Here is a 16,569-nt window from a genome sequence, read left to right as displayed (position 1 = left end):
AACTACAGAAAAAAATACCTCAGAAACGTCTTTATTCCATTCTGCCTCGTGCTACTTGTATCAGTATTTCCAATTCCATTTGGGTTGAAGAGGCCCATGCCAGAATTAGAAGAATTACTGTTCAAATCAGCAGACTGCTGGAATACCTCTATTGTTGCCTTTGCAATATTGTCCAGTAAGTTGTTCATTTCAGCCACAGAACCAGAGCCCTGGAGTTACACATAAGAAAACTAGCATGCATATGTTTTACTCCATCCTCCAACATCAACGTGTTCTTCCTGTTCTTAATTTTTGTATACATAACACATGCTTCCAGTATATACTCACAGGGTCCTTCAAGCACTGTTTGATCATTAACTGAAGTTCTAGCCAGGACTGCCTTAGCGTCCACTGCTCAAGATTCTGGGGAAAATGGAAAGAATTAATGCATTAAGGATACTGAAATGGGTCTTAAAATATAATAATTCCTTGCAGTATTCCCTCTCAAGAAAAGAACAGAATAATCATACAGAATAAAAGAATCTGTAGGGATCAAAAGGCTCCATTATGTACATTCACTGTAGACACAAATTAAAAAAAATTTTTTTTTTAAAATAATGGACATCTGTGGCGCATGGGTGGCTGAGTCAGTTAAGCATCTGCTTTGGGCTCAGGTCATGATCATGGAGTGCCAGGACCAAGCCCCACATTGGGCTCCCTGCTTGGTGGAGAGTTCTGTTTCTCCTTCTCCTTTTGCTCCTCCCCCTGCTCTCTCTTGCTCACTCATACTCTCTTATCTCTCTCAAATAAAATCTTTAAAATAAATGAAATGAAATGAAGTGAAATAAAAATAATGCACATTCAGCCAGGCACTAAAAATAAAACAAGGATTTCTTCTCTCCATATCTATTCACCTAAGCAATCCATTCCAAAATAATTTCAATACTTTTTGACTAATATATTTAAGGCTATCCCTCCAGAAAGGTTATGTCTCATCTAAATATAGCAGACTTAAAATATCAGTGTTAATACTATGATTGTATAGCTCCTCCAGTATCTATATTTACCTAGCAATGAGGTGCAACAATTTCACAGAAGAGAAAATTAGGAGAATAAAAATCAGATTTGAAGTCAAGAATTAGCATTGAGCATGAAAAAAAAAAAAAAGAAAAAGAGAAAGTGTTACATGACAGAAACACAATCGTTAGACTCTAATCACTCACCTGAAGAATACGCTTAATGTGCTGTCTTTGCAAGTTGTCGCCCTCAGTACATTCTTTAATACCATGAGGATAACAGATAAGCTGCAGTAATTTCTGTGCTTGCATATTTGAAAGCACGGGGTCCAAAATAAGCTCTTTGTCTGTGCATAACCTTTCAGGTTCTTTTAAGCAATGTTCTCCTACCCATTCCTTTAAAAAAAAAAATCGGCTATTAGATTGAGAGGCAGAGGCTTTCTACACGTGAATGTAATATGCACTGAATCATGGTGAACAATAGAATACAAAGCAGACAGAAATCTTCCAATGAAATAAAAATTGCATGAAAAAATAAGTGGGAAAAATTTTGAAAACAAATTTCCTGGCATTTTGACTTCCTAAAAATACAAAGTGGGACCTTGGTTTTAAAAAGTTTGAAAAAGAAATATGCAAAATATTTGCGTATAACGGTAATGATTCTGTATTAGTACATGTCTTCATTTTTATGTAATGCTTACTATACTAAATAGAAAGAACAGAGTAACACATTTAGAAAGCTGTCATTTTTTTATATTATACATGATACTATTATAAATATTTGTGCACATCTACTTTCTAAACAATTATTTTTCTAGGATAACTTCATAAAAGCATAACTGTTGAGTCAAGAAGTATACCAAATTTAAGACTATTGATACATATGGTCAACTGTCCTCCAGAGAGTTTTTAGCAGTTTAAATCCCTTTTGCCTTTCATCATGCAAACTCTTATACTATAGAAGAAACTATCAACAGAGCCGATTTCGAATCCAGATCTGTTTCAGATGTAGCCTGTTTCTTAACTACACCAGTAGCCCAATGCTGAGTTACTATTAAAGTCACCTGTGGAGCTTGCTAAAATACCAGTGCTCAGGGCCCAGCAAATACATATCTGATGGTGGGACCCAGATATCAGAAATATTTTTCAGGGATTAAAACTGTTTGACCCTTGGTGCTTCTGGTAGGGAAACAATACACAACTGCCTCTCATTATCTATATGACCATTTCATGAACTTCTACCCAAGTTACAACATGCTCTAATAAAAACATGTTCCTGTTAACATAATGTCTCCATCGAAATAGAAAACTGTATGTATGGTATGCCATGTTTTCTTTTTTTATAAGAGAAATTAAAAGGAAAAAAAGGAAGATAAGTCAAAAAATAATGAAACTGATCACCAAGGGCAGGAAAAAACACAGGATGAAAGAGACAAGGGACAGAGAACACATCTCTCAGTACACCTGTTTGTGCAGCTGACTTGTAGAAGCATGGTAATCTGAAGCAGTGGAGAGGAAGAAAAAGGGAATCTCAACTGAATGCAAATAAAAACTAATAAAATCAATTCTATTTCAAATGAATAACATCCATACTGAAGGAGAAAGTTCAAAAAGATTTTTTAATACAATACTAGAAGTCATTAGGGAAAAAAGAATTATAAACAAATCTTCAACTCCTTTCCATATTTTCCCTAGTGGTATATAGGTCAGCAATTCTGAAAACTATTTCAGGTGTAGTACAGTATTAAATAAATGAGTAAATGGCTGATGTTACTGGGAGCCAGGGTTCTTACTGTGGATGACAATATTAATATGAAATTATTAGGGGAATGCAAAGAAGAACTAAGTGATGTTAATAGAAGTGGATGAATCAGTATAAACTCATGAATATACACACAAACTTATGTATATGGATGTATTTTTAACTACCTCTATATGATGAAAAGACTTAGAGGCAATAAAACCCCATCGGCACAGTAATGAGCACCACAGGGCCCATATCTTGGTTTCTAAATACCATCCTCTATTAACTAGAACCAGAGTTCCTTGGAGGAATGACTAATTCCAGGTTTGGAATAGGGAAAGCACAAGGTGGGCCAGGAATTAAAAATACTTGTGGTTTAAAAAAAAAAAAAGAGAGAGAGAGAGAGAGAGAAAGACATGTCAAAACTTAAAAGCTATAATGAAAAGGTTCACACTGGACAAATCTGGGACAATCTGAACATGAAAATAACTAAGGACTGTATACTATAATCCACATGGATAACTAAATAAGAATAAGGTAAAAAATATTAATAGTGATAGGCTCTCCTGAGAATGCAATTCAAATTACTAACTATAGAGGGGAAGAAACAATCACCACTTTGCAACTCTCATACAAAGACTAGTTTGGACAAGAATCAAAATGAATGCTCTATGGGTGGTGACATTTGATGAGGAGCAGGACATCTGCATTGTCTCAAAATGTCTCTCCAAAGGCTGTTTACTGATTACAAGGGGTAAAAATGATAATGATAGAGCAGCAAAACCTTGAAACCATACACTTTCATCAAATAATTTCATCAAAATGATCACCGCCAGGGAGGTGAGAATGGATATGTGACTTCAGGTGTGACTACCCTAGAAGAACATAGTATTACTTCCGTAGCATCTTGGCTAAGATTGCATAGCCTGAAGCTAATCTATAGGAAATCTCAGACAAAACCAACATTATTGGGACAACTGAAAAAAATGAATGTAGCTGCAGGTGAGAAAAAAATTAGAGTACCAAGGCTAAATTTCTTGATTTTTGATAACTGCATTTGGTTATGTTAAAAAGTGAACACTAAGGTATTAAAAAGTAAAAATTCATAATGTATACCATCTACTCTCAAAAGCGTCAGCAAAAAATTAAAAAGTATATGCATCCATATTCACACACAAATAGAATCATAAAGCAATGTGGCAAAATATAAAAAATTGGTGAATCTGCATAAAGGGCATATACACTATAGCTCTTATTATTGCAACTTTTCAACAAATTCCAATTTATTTTCAAATAAAGTTAGCAAGAAGAAAAGGAACCCTGATGTGCAAGTTTCCTACAACAGAACATTTCTCTCATAACAATTATATAGTCAAAGTTAAAGGCAAATTAAATCTGAAAAATACCTGTTGACAGATAGTCCTCAGTACATATCTGGCATATTCTCTTAAATTGGCAGTTTCTATGGAAATGCTTTTCCCACAGGATTTTGGATTTTGTGAGGCAGTCCAGATATCATCAGTATTCCCATCACGTCGTAAACCCCTCATGGTGAAGTCATCATTCTTTAAAGAGCTGACATTGTTATTGCCAATTTTGGCATCTCCTAAATAATAGAACCACAAAAGCAAAATCACAGAAGTTCAAAATATTGCCGTAAGTGAAGTAAAGCCTTGAGAAGTAAATGAAGCAAGACTTCAAGGAGTTAAAATATGTGAATGGCATCATTATGGCATAGCCTGTTGTTCAGCAAGAGAGAATGGATCAAGAGGATAATCGAGAGAACCCAAAGAAGTTTCACTGGACATGGGGGAAAAAAGCATATTCAAGACTTATTCCTTATTTTGTTTACAGAATTAAGTATGTATTCACTGAACTTGGAAAGGCCATTACGAGTCATACTTAATAATCAGAGAACATTGATTTCACCAATATTTCAAGCACAAATGTATTCAATATTCAAATTCATTTCACTTATAGACAAGGAAAAAATGGGTTACTCACCCTTCTAGATGTCCCTTTTCCATTTCTTCTCTTACAATGACTTATTTTCTATCCATAGGTCAACAGAAAACTTTTGCCTTAGCCCACCTTACTATCAACTTCTTGACAAGAGAGATTTATTTCCCTGGGAATGGAAAAGGGCAATGCATACTAAGGAAGCCCTAAAACATTAGGGCATTCTTTGAATAACCCAAGTCTCTCACTCTCCTCTCTGTAAACATCCAAATTAGAAAACCTCACCAGATCAACCTCTAATATACTGAGTCAAATTAAACTAAGGAAAGGATTTCCTTCACAATCAAGTTCTTGGGAGCAGAATGTCGGAATAGCTGTAAATAAGAAACCCTCTCCAGCTGTGAAAGACAAATCACTATCATATTTTAAAAGTGAGAGAATATAATTTGGTAATAAAGACTGCCAAATGACAACAGAGCCTCTAAACTTTTGCCTGTCCACCTACAGGGTTATAAGCCTTGAACAAGAAAGTTTCTTGGAACCAGCAAATGAGTTTAAACGAGGCCCCTTAACTGCCCACTAGGAGTAAAACCAAGCCTAGATCAGTGCAAAAGCCTTTTAAAACCCACAGGTCAACCATAAAAAGTTTTGACTCTGCTGGAAAACTTGAAAAATCAGAATGGCTTAGTGAATATTTATTCATAAAATTGCAAGAGGAGGGGAGGAATATATAATACTTTTCAAGTCATCAGTATCTTATTCTATATTATCATATACTCCTCATTAAAATACACAAGAGAAAAAAGTAACAATTTCACTTCACCCATAAGAGTTTATTTAATTCAACAGAGCCCCTTGGGGGCTGAAAGATATGTACCAAAATTTAGCATACTTTCTCCCCACCTCTGGGGATATAAACAACTATTTCTACACCTTAGGTTAAAACTACTACATAAATTAAAAACCAATTTCTATAGAACAATTTTGTCACCCAAATTCAAAATAGATCCTGGGAGACAGGACTTGAGAAAACATTGGTAAGAACAGGGTGAGGTAGAGAAATCAAAACTTATATAAAAACAAAATCAGAGAAATAAACACCTCCGCCTAAGAAATCCTCATTGAGGTTCTCATTTAGTTTAGATGGTAGGACGACAGAGAAGGTAAAGGAGACTGTGCCAGACCCTTCTGGAACTGCACAAATAATAGAACAAATAGAAAAGAGTGTTCAACAATTACCTAGTCCAAGGCTCTGCAGACATCCAAATGACCTGATTCTGACATCTCAGACTTGAAGGCTTCTCTATCTACCAAGAACTGAGGTGAATTAAAAAGGCCAAGGAAAGCCAACCAAAGATAAATGAACTGGTTATTACACATGGATATTAAAATACAGTTCTATGACTCTTTAAAGAGCCTGGCAAATTTTAATTGGAACTGGACCAATCCTCCAAAGGAAGGGTTAAGCGCCTAGATAGCACTCATTTTGTTTTCTGCCAGTCAATGTCTGTATCCCCTTCTGTAGTCACACTTTCAACATTTGTTTGTTGAAAAGCTACTATTTCAAAATCTACTGTCTAGTTTATCCGATGGGAATTAGAGATACCACAGTTTAAAAAAAAAAAAAAAAGGCAAGTCCTGGACTTTATGGTCCCTACACTTACTTATTAAGTAGATTGACCAAACATTTTCTTTTCAAACATCATCAGAAAGGAGAAATTTTTTTTTTTTTTTTTTAAAGGTTTTTTATTTATTTGACAGATCACAAGTAGGCAGAGAGGCAGGCAGAGAGAGAGAGAGAGAGGAGGAGGCAGGCTCCCTGCTGAGCAGAGAGCCCGATGCGGGGCTCGATCCCAGGACCCTGGGATCATGACCTGAGCTGAAGGCAGAGGCTTTAACCACTGAGCCACCCAGGCACCCCAGAAAGGAGAAATTTTACTTACTGAAATGAGCATTTAATGTTAGTTATATAATAATACAAGCTCCTAAGCTCAGAACAGAGGCTATGACCATCCACGTGGTTCTACCTTTCTTTTTTACTATAAATTCATTGGCATTTCTATAAATAATGAATGTATACATACGTTTTCTCCAACCTTTACCCTTACACTACTGCAAAACCTAGAAACCATATGTAAATATGTATGTGTCTATATATAACTCTTTTGTTAAAGTGAACTTTTAGTAATTTTTTTAATGAAAATCTTATTATCCTTCATTGTCAACAAATAATATTCAAACAGGAGTATGAAGTACAATGTTCTTGAAGATTCCTCTAAAACATTTCCTACCTTCTCAGTAGCTTCTTTTCTAATCAAAGAGAGCTCCTTCAGAACATAAGACAGAACATTTATTCAGTCAAGGCCAAAAAAGGTTTCCCATAGTGGGAAGTAGGCAGTCTGGACTCAAGAATTCCTACTCAACAATTTATAGAATAAATTTATAGAGTAAAAATGTCTTAAAGGATTATATTGTCAATGAACAGAAAATGCAGTACTACTACTCCAGGAATATATATACTAACAGGAGTATAAAGGATATCTTGGACATGATGGATTAAATTAACTAATATTGATTTATCAATAATATCAACATCATTGCAATTATGACCTAATTCATGAAAAACCTAAGGCAGAAGCTTATATACCTGTTCAGGGTCACAACAGAAGCAAAACACTAAGAATTAAAACCCAAGTTTTCTGGTGTTGTGCTGTTATAATATATAATATGAACTTTAAACCATTGGTTAGATCACTACGTCATCTGTGTCCATCACAAAGTGTGACTTATGCCAACAAATAAAAACAAAACCACCCTGTAGGTCTGAGAATCTATATTGTAACAAAATGAAACATCCTGTAGTAAAAATGCCATTGGGGGAAAAAAAATACAATATCTAAATTCCCCCAGATTTGTAGGTAAGGAGCAGACACCTCAAGTCCAACTGATCTTGGGAAGAAAGCCAACTAATTTTGCCAGGATAAAACCAAATTAAACCATGTTTTACCAGTAATATGAATAAGAGTTGAACCTGAATACAAATGATTTTTCCTCTATTTCTGGTTATTAACCAAGTTTAGTGTCAGGATAATCTTACCAAGCATCATAATTGCCTTTAAGACAGCAAACACGGCTCCCACTTCAATGCTGTTGTGGGCAGCAGCTAAGAGGTGTCTATCACAAGATGATCTTATTCCAGGGAAAGGTTTGCCTATGAGAAAAACAGCAGACCTTTAATGGTCTCATCACCATCATTAACAATCTCTTCTAACCATTTACAACTGACAGAGCCTTTCACTGTTAGACTAGGGGTCCTTAAATGCCATCAGCAAGCTTTAATCAAAGCTTTGTGGATCCACTAAGAAATACTGTCAGTATTCCTTTCTTAACCTTTTCTAATTATTAAAACAATGTCTTTGCTTCTTAGAGAAATGGATCAAAAAAATAAGAACCTTCATCTACATACGCTGATTCTCACACACACATACACTATATGGAAATGATCTTTAGAAACACACTTCAGTAACACCCCCAGAATCCTTCCTTATTCCTTTTATCTTAGTAAAGAGTAAATGAATCATCATTGCCCTAAGCTGCTATGATGTGGTTCATAACCAACATACATAGTAGGTGTGAAAGGATCAAGCTACCCACCAGAATAGCTTGGCCTAAGAGCAAAAATATTTTTATTGTTTATTGACTCCTGATTTGAGTTTCTCAATATATCCTGATATTGCATAAATAGAAGGTGCTGACAGCCCATTCAATGGCTTTACTGCACTCCTTCCTCACCTGCACAGCAAGCTCACCAAAATCAGGAAGGAAATGACAGAATGGACAGCCTACTTGCTCATTTTAGCATCTCTACCTCCAAAGGAAAATGTCATCAGGGGTTTTTCAGCTGTCAGCTCACCAGTTGCTTGAGGTAATAAGCAGGCCTGGGGAGCTCGGAAGAGATGAAGCAGGAGTCGGCATGTCATCCTTGCCCCAGGCTCAGCATCTGCATCTCCACAAGCTAAGAGAGATTATAGAAGCATATTTTCTCATGTACTCAAGGACATGTCTTCAGCTTTTCTATTAAGCTAACTTTTCCAGAATAACTTAAATATAAATGCTCCTTACAGTAAGAAGGGAGGCAGTAAGCTATGCTTTTTCAGGAAACCAGAGGGCCTCCTTAAAAAACACCTTTACGTAGGGATCCACCTGACTTTGTATTGAACAACACGGCCAGTTCTACAATCTTTACCTCAACGCCACACCACCACCCGATGCATGGACCCTTCAAAAGTAGTTCTACCATCCAGAAACCACCCCAAGACAGCCATCAAATAATCAGGGCAACTCCGGATGTGCCGTACCTGCTGCTAGGAGAGAGGGAAGTGCCACGTGCTGCACGACGTCCTCCAGGGAGAAACACTGTCGTGCTATCAGAATAGCAATGAAAGTAGCTAATGAATCATGGAATGAAAGGTCACTCACCTTCAAGAAAAACATTGACATGTTTTAATACCTAACACCCCTTCAGGTATTATCTAAGATTAATATCTAAGAGAATGTAGGCAATACCAGTTAGATCTCAAGTCACAAAATGACCCAATAGAGCGAAATGATAACAGAGTAGGTTTGTTATCCTCTAAGGACTATTTCTACTTTATAAGACAATGAGGTTTCCATATATCCCAATGCTATCAGGGGATACTGAGTTTTATCTAGAGTACATGTGACTGAACAAAACAAAAACAAAATCAAGAAATTCCTAATAGATATAGCATAAATAAAAAAATTTTAGCAGAATGTCACATCATTTGACATTTAAGGGTAAGATCATTAGGAAGCAAGGGAAAAAGAAGTTCCTCTAATTGAAAAATAAGCCCTGTTAATGTTTTAGAGTTCTTTTCAGGGATAACTATGAATGATTCTATAACATAATTAGTTTGGAAAACAAACAAAATTTCCATCTGGCTCCTAAACATGAAAGAGTGAAAGAGAGAGGAGGAGAAAGAGAGACTGTGAAAAAAGGAAGAGAAGGAAAAATAATGCATTCAGAACAAAACCTCTACCTATACAGACCTTAAGACTTTGGAAGAGAACAATAACAAAAACAAACTTAATAGCAGCCTTCATATTAACTTGTACCAATAACTATGGTTAGTAATTTACAAAAACCAGCTCATTTAATAGCACACCAACATGGGGCCCATAACTATTATTAATCCCAATTCTGCAGATGAAGGAAAAAAGCAGAGATAACGTCTAACAGAAAACAACCAAGAGGTTAAGGAATTATGTTAAAGATAAAAATTGAGATCTCTTCTGTCTGGAAAAGCGGGGAACACATATGAATTTATCTACCTATCTATCTATCTTTCAGGGAAAAAGAAGTTCCTCTAGTTGAAAAATAAGCCCTGTTAATGTTTTAGAGTTCTTTTCAGGGATAACTATGAATGGAGTACAATTATCTACCTAGTCCTGAGATACCAGGACTAGAAAGTAAACCTCTAACTGGAAAGTGGAAGGTGGTTTGTAAAATACATAAATGTCTTCTACACAGAAGACACACCCAGGTATAACATGATAACTTCAAGAAGTGATAGGAAAAACAGAGGCTCATGACAGATTTAAAAAAAAAAAAAAATTACACATCTTAGATGCAACCAGACATGCAAAGGAAATCAGTGATATATACTGGATATCTCTTCATCAACTTCCAGACACAATCACTAAGAAAGACTGAACACACTAGTGAATCTGGGCCTGGACATTCTTAGGCAACACAGAGAAAGCCATATTATTCCTAGAACACACCTTGATCATTACAAAACAAACCGGTTCTCTTCGAAATGTAAACTGCTTTAGGTAGATTATGTCTTGTACCATGAGGAGCCCAAGGACCTTGGTAAAAATATGAACCAACAACTCTGAAGAGAACAGACTATATAAGAAATCTCAGCTAACAAAGAGGGAAACTCTTGGCATCTCTGCTGTAGATTAAGCTATTGTATTTATTTTGATTTTTTTTTCTTAATTTATATAATTGTTGGCAACTGCATTCTCATTTAGTGCTTTTGGGCAGAGAAAGAAAAAATAATTTATGTTTTAGGTAAGGGTTAAATCAATTAAAAAGAATTCCTAACTAAATATTTAATTGCACAGATGAGTTTTTAAATGAAAAAGAAAACTTACATCTACAGTGCAAAGTACATCATTAAACCCCCACACATGATTTGAAGAACAACAAAGAGCCTTCAGAACTCCCAGCCATTCTGAACTAAGAACAGTGCAGCAAGCAGTCAGCTCGGAGGAGAAATTGGCAATGTCATTAATCCTGGGAAGAGGAAAAAGAACACGTAGAAAGTAAGAAAGAAACAGGCACAAGTGATATACTTAATGAACACATACGTTTCACTACCATCAAAGTCATTCATTTCTAAGATGCAAAGATTTATTAAATACCCACTTTTACCTGGAACCCAAAATAAAAGCAAGTGGCTTCAAACGTTTTCTAATATTTAATGTTGTTGACTAAAATCAGTACAGATGCCAATTAACATATTTTTGTTCTTAGAACAAAGCAGACTTACAAATTTACATTTTTAGGGGCATCAAAAAAATTAAAGACACGACACAGTGTTTTAAATAGGAAGGTAGGCCAAAATACAGTGTTTTAAAATAGATTTATTTTTAGGAGACTTCCTTCCTCCCTCCCTTTCTTCCTTCCTTTCAAGAGAAAGCAGGAGCAGGGGGAGGCTCAGAAAGAGGAGAAGAGAAAGATTCTCAAGCAGGCTCCACACTGAGCAGGGACCTGACGTGGGGGTCGATCCCACTACCCTGAGATGACTCGAGGGGAAATCAAGAGTCAGAGGCCAAACCCAATGAGCCACCCAGGTGCCCCTGATATAGGTCTTTTTCATTTGCATTTTTATTATATGCTTTTTTAAGTGGATAGTTAACTTAAAATTTATATCCAAAGTATCTCCTGCCAGAGCATTCAGCCAGAATAGCCTGTCAGTCTAAGGAAATCAGAGTATAACACAGAGATAGATTCAGGAATAAGTGGGGGAAACAAAAAGCAAACAACATCCAAATGTCACCCCAGGCAATTAATAACGAAGTTAGTTTAAAAGTAACACCAAGGGGGACGCCTGGGTGGCTCAGTTGGTTAAGCAGCTGCCTTCGGCTCAGGTCATGATCCCAGCGTCCTGGGATCGAGTCCCACATTGGGCTCCTTACTCTGCAGGGAGCTTGCTTCTCCCTCTGACTCTGCCTGCCACTCTCTCTGCCTGTGCTTGCGCTCTCTCTCTGACAAATAAATAAAATCTTTAAAAAAAAAAAAAAAAAAAAAAAAAAGTAACACCAAGGCAATGACTATGTTGTTAGATGTGAATTCCAGGGTAACCCAGCTCACCTTCCTGCATCCTGATGGCCCATACACACATTCATGAGCGTATTACAGACGAAGCTGTAGCGATTGGCCGCATTGTCACTAAGGATCTTGCCCAGCATTGAGTAATTGATGCTACGAGCTGAAGGATTCTCAATAAAATCCATCATGAAGTCTGGATCCCATCGCAAGTTAGAATTCGCAGGCATCACATTATTATATATGGTTTGTTTAACTTTTGAACAGGCACTACTGGGGTTACGAGGAGAAAAGTGTTAAAAAAATTTTAAAAACCACACAAACAAACAAACAAAAAACACAAAACCCTAGAATAACTAGAAAGCTATTCAAGGATAGATTGAATGGCAGCAATTATAACATATTCCTAGAGCAGGATCACATCAGGAGGTCTTCATTCCAATTCCTAGCAGTCTAGGAAATACTGGTCTAGCAGACAGGACTAAAGCCACCCACTAAATGACAGTAATTATCGTCTCCTCAGCTCTCTTTCTGGGCAGACAACTTATATAAAAAGTGTCAGCTGTCCCTAAAGGATACAAGTTTACAATCTGGAGCATGATCTGTTCAAAAGGATGAACATTTATTTCACTCTCCAGGACTTTTAAACAACTCCCATTTTTCCCTGCCTTAACCCTTACCATCCTTTCTACTCAACTTTTCATTCATTCTCACTTAGTAATAGACTTAATTTGTTTCACTTTCCCACTAAAAATGAAACAAAAACTTGGTTCTTTGTAGGTTCCCTCCACCTCTCCATATGCTGAGTGTCATTTTAGTGAAATGGACTTCAGCAAATAGTATAGCATTACCTCTTTTATGACTTTATTCTACCAATCTATTCATACCTGTCTTAGAAACCGAAAGAATTCTGCTTTATGCTCTCAATTTTTATAAGATTCAGCCCCCACTTTTCTTTCAGTCTAGAGACATCTCTGGAGTTCACTCTTGGCGACCTCCAGCCTGCATTGCATAATTTTTCTAATATCTGTGGCTCGTGGTGAAGTCTCCTTACTCTTCATTTATAGGCTTCCTGTTTCATTTACTACACTCTTTCCAGATGAGCATCCATGCTTTAATAAAACATTAGCTGCTTTCCAGGTCACTCTAAAACTCTTACCACTCTCTGTTACAGACATATATGGAACTAAGAAAATAACAGAGAGACATTTTCTTTCTGAAATTGCATGTTCCTGAAAAACCTGATTATCAGAGTAATAAAAGCAATACAGGCTTTGAGGCCAAAATGACTTGTGTGTAACCAAGGCTTCATCATTTATTAGCTTATGATGAGGAATAATCAGTTGTTGATAGGAACAGTCATTTCCACCCCTGACTGACGTGGGGCAGGGGTACAGGGTGGGAGTGAGCAAAGGCCCTGATACGGGGTTACCTGAGGCCATAGCTGCCCTGTTCACTTGTAAAGGCCCTGTTTTGAGGTTGGTTGTTCTAATTTATTTTAAGCTAGGTAAGGCTGAGGTGTATGGGGCCATGGTACCCTCAGCCTCCATGGGGAGGGAAGAAGGGGGAGCTCTTTTTTTACGTTGACTTTTTTTTTTCTACTCTGTTTTCCCTTTTCCTTCTCCATTTGGGGCCCCTGGGGGTTTCAGTCATCACCCCATTTGGTCCCCTGGATTGTCTTTCTTTGTCTGTTGATTCTAACTTGTAAATAAAGAAAATATTATTCAAAAAAAAAAAAAAAAAAGTTCATACTTCATACTCCTGGGAGTATGAAGAGATTAAAGAAACCAGCACAGTGCCTGGTACACAGCACAGCATGCTCAGGGCAAGACATATGCCCCCCAACAGTCTACTCACACAGATTTAGAGATGCTCCTTCTGATTTAATCATTAAAACTACCTTATTAGCATCCTAATAGAAATCTCTCTGAGTCACTAGCTTTGGTTTGACCATTATTCTTAATCCTGATTGACAAAAATGCCTGATTTCAACGTTTCCTGAGAGCTGTGCTGGTCTTCCAGGTGTTTAATCAGGAAAATGTGAACCAGGGCCTCTCCCTGTGAAGTGACACCACACTGACCCTCAGCTCATTGTTGGTCTCCTAAACCTCCACATACCCAGGGTGCAATACTTGAATTCATTTCCTGAACACACTTGCACTACCCGGCGGGAGCACTAGGGGTCAAACAGGCTATTGGGGCTTCCTTGGGAAGTTCACTACTTGGTTTCAAGAACCAAATCCTGTATGAGAAAGCTCTCTGAAAACCAGAAACTGAAAATGAAAGTAGTCTGTAAAGTAAGAGTATACAGTATTTTTCTTATTACATCATTTCTGCAGAAAGATGTTTCCTAAGACCCACACAAGTGTTCTACAAGGAATTGTTTGAAAACCTAGCTCATTTCAGGATGACATACTCTCCCATTTTTTCCCCTATCAATACCATAAAAAATATCATAGGGGGGTGGAGTTTTCATTCAGCATGTTTTTTGCAGTGCCTATTAGGAGCCAAACACTCTTCAAGGTACCAGGATACGACAGGGAAGAAAATCAAAATTACTCTTTTCACAAAGCTTACTTCTAGGAGGAAGCCAGACCATAAATACATATATAATTCACCCAGTGGTAGCAAGTGCTAAGGTTCAGAGGATGACAGAAGGTAGGAGGAAGAGGCTGCTATTTAAAACAAAATGGGCAGGGAGGCAGAGCCGTGAATGCACTTTGGGGAAGAACATTTAAGAGAGAAGGATCACATAAATGGGAGCAGCAAGTGCCAAAGCCCCAAGACAGGAGTGTGCTTAGAGTAGGTGTGAAGACCAGGAAAGAGGTCTGCGTGGTTAGCATAGAGTACACAGTGGGGAAGAGGGAGAAGAGTAGGCTGGATTCTGCAGATCCTGAAGGCTAGGTTAGGACTTTGAATTCTATTCTGTGTAGATAAGAAGCTGCTAGAAAACTTCGAATTACTCTTGTTTTAAAAGGATGACTTCGATAGGTATGCTGACAGTATGCTAAAGAGAGTCAGGGTGCGAGCTGAGAAATGAGTTAGAGTTAGGACTCTGCAGTAGCCCAACCAAGAGATGGTGGGGGTAAAAAAGCAAAGATGAGCAGTCACATTCTACACAAACCTGGAACACAAATCTCACAGAATTTACAAAGAACTGTAATTGATGGTTCTTTCCTTACTTTCTTCTAGATGACAAATTTACTTTGGCACTATTATCATTCCCTTTTTACCCCCGCCTACAATTAATAATCAAAATTTCCTCAAAATAACACTAAGTAAGTATTTTCTAGCACCTGTCTAGTTGCGGAGCTAGGAGCAAGTGCTAAGATGGCAAAGAATGACACCCACTAAGGGACACCATCTGAAATAGTTCAGTGGAGGAAACAGAAAAGCAAAGGCACTGAGAAAGTAAGCATGCAAACAGCAGGCAAATAATGTTCCAAGTGAGGTACTACCAAGTGCAAAATACAGAATATTTCCTCTCAAGCTTACCTCAGAATTACAATCATAACTAAACATGCATAGAAATTGGTAATAGGAGGTGAAAGTGACAATGAAAGATAATTCAACAAGAATTCTGGCAGATACAATTATTATTGATTTTCATTATTAAAAAGTACAACAGTACAGTTGGGTCACTACCAAATACAGGCATAATCCTATTTCTGTTGATTTTCTTCTACCCACCTGAAGAGGTCTCCAAATTTGCTTCTGAGGTGGCTACATGACACATAGAGATCATAGAGGTAGGCTAAGATGCATCTCTCGGGGGAGGAACATTCTGAGGGGTTCACAACATGCTTTACCACACCACATAACCTGAGGGAAAGAATATATGATGAAATGAAACACATATTTTGCTAATATATATCTTATTGTTTGAATTCGTCGGAGTGAAAATATAAGAAAAAAGTATCAGGTTTCTGATACTAATAGCAAAAGTCCACAATTGCATAAAATGTCACTTTTCTATTAAGATACTAAAATACTAGATGATTCTTTTGAAAATTTGGGAAATATCATTAACACCAAGAAATGAAAGAAATTCCTCCATACAGAAGGTTATGTATGGAGGAATTCATCAGAGATGCTATGACTAGAACACTAGACGAAAGCTGTTAACAGAGAATCTTCTTCACTAAAAAGATTAATAAATTCAGGTCATTTGCTAAGATTCTTAATTCCACTCCTTTGGAAAAGAGCAAGTCTCTAAATCAGTAAATCTGGGGAAATTCATTTTCAGTACCATGAGCTGGTTCTGGCAAAAACCTGATGAATTCATGATATGAGGTCACATTCTCCTTATTTATCCAAACTACACACAATTTTACTTTACCTTTATGTAAGAAATTAACCCCTCCCCCTTTTTAGTGACATTCTCTAGAAGTACTGTTACTATTCCTTTTCTGTGCCCTTTTCCCCATATCAGAAGGATGGTCGCTTTGGTCACAATTCATTCAACACAAAGCTTCATATAACAGAGAAGTAAACACTGGTGGTCAATCCAC

At 37.0% G+C, this 16,569-nt stretch overlaps 2 protein-coding genes across 9 annotated transcripts in view; one reads left to right on the top strand and one right to left on the bottom strand.

Annotated features, from left to right (window-relative positions):
* The window catches only part of MED12L (mediator complex subunit 12L), a 324,346-nt gene that overhangs the window by 50,008 nt on the left and 257,769 nt on the right, over nucleotides 1-16,569 (bottom strand). For 6 of the 8 annotated variants that reach the window (XM_045088517.1, XM_045088516.1, XM_045088523.1 and 3 more), the window contains 10 exons: nucleotides 15,749-15,880; nucleotides 12,104-12,331; nucleotides 10,882-11,023; nucleotides 9,057-9,177; nucleotides 8,612-8,713; nucleotides 7,796-7,909; nucleotides 4,146-4,345; nucleotides 1,203-1,391; nucleotides 328-402; nucleotides 19-209 (listed from right to left, as the gene is read on the bottom strand). In XM_045088517.1, coding sequence (XP_044944452.1) covers nucleotides 19-209; nucleotides 328-402; nucleotides 1,203-1,391; nucleotides 4,146-4,345; nucleotides 7,796-7,909; nucleotides 8,612-8,713; nucleotides 9,057-9,177; nucleotides 10,882-11,023; nucleotides 12,104-12,331; nucleotides 15,749-15,880 — 1,494 coding nt within the window. The remainder of the gene's footprint in view (nucleotides 1-18; nucleotides 210-327; nucleotides 403-1,202; nucleotides 1,392-4,145; nucleotides 4,346-7,795; nucleotides 7,910-8,611; nucleotides 8,714-9,056; nucleotides 9,178-10,881; nucleotides 11,024-12,103; nucleotides 12,332-15,748; nucleotides 15,881-16,569) is intronic. The other 2 variants (XM_045088518.1, XM_045088520.1) reach the window with 1 other exon arrangement.
* P2RY12 (purinergic receptor P2Y12) overlaps nucleotides 1-16,569 on the top strand; it is a 43,686-nt gene that overhangs the window by 7,705 nt on the left and 19,412 nt on the right. The gene's annotated exons all lie outside the window — the stretch shown is intronic.

This window comes from Mustela putorius, unplaced genomic scaffold (assembly GCF_011764305.1).
Source record: "Mustela putorius furo isolate JIRA1106 unplaced genomic scaffold, ASM1176430v1.1 tig00003834_pilon_pilon_pilon, whole genome shotgun sequence".
Classification (NCBI taxonomy): Eukaryota; Metazoa; Chordata; class Mammalia; order Carnivora; family Mustelidae; genus Mustela; species Mustela putorius.
The sequence above is the reverse complement of the archived record's forward strand: the minus strand, read 5'-3'. Positions and strand labels throughout refer to the sequence as shown.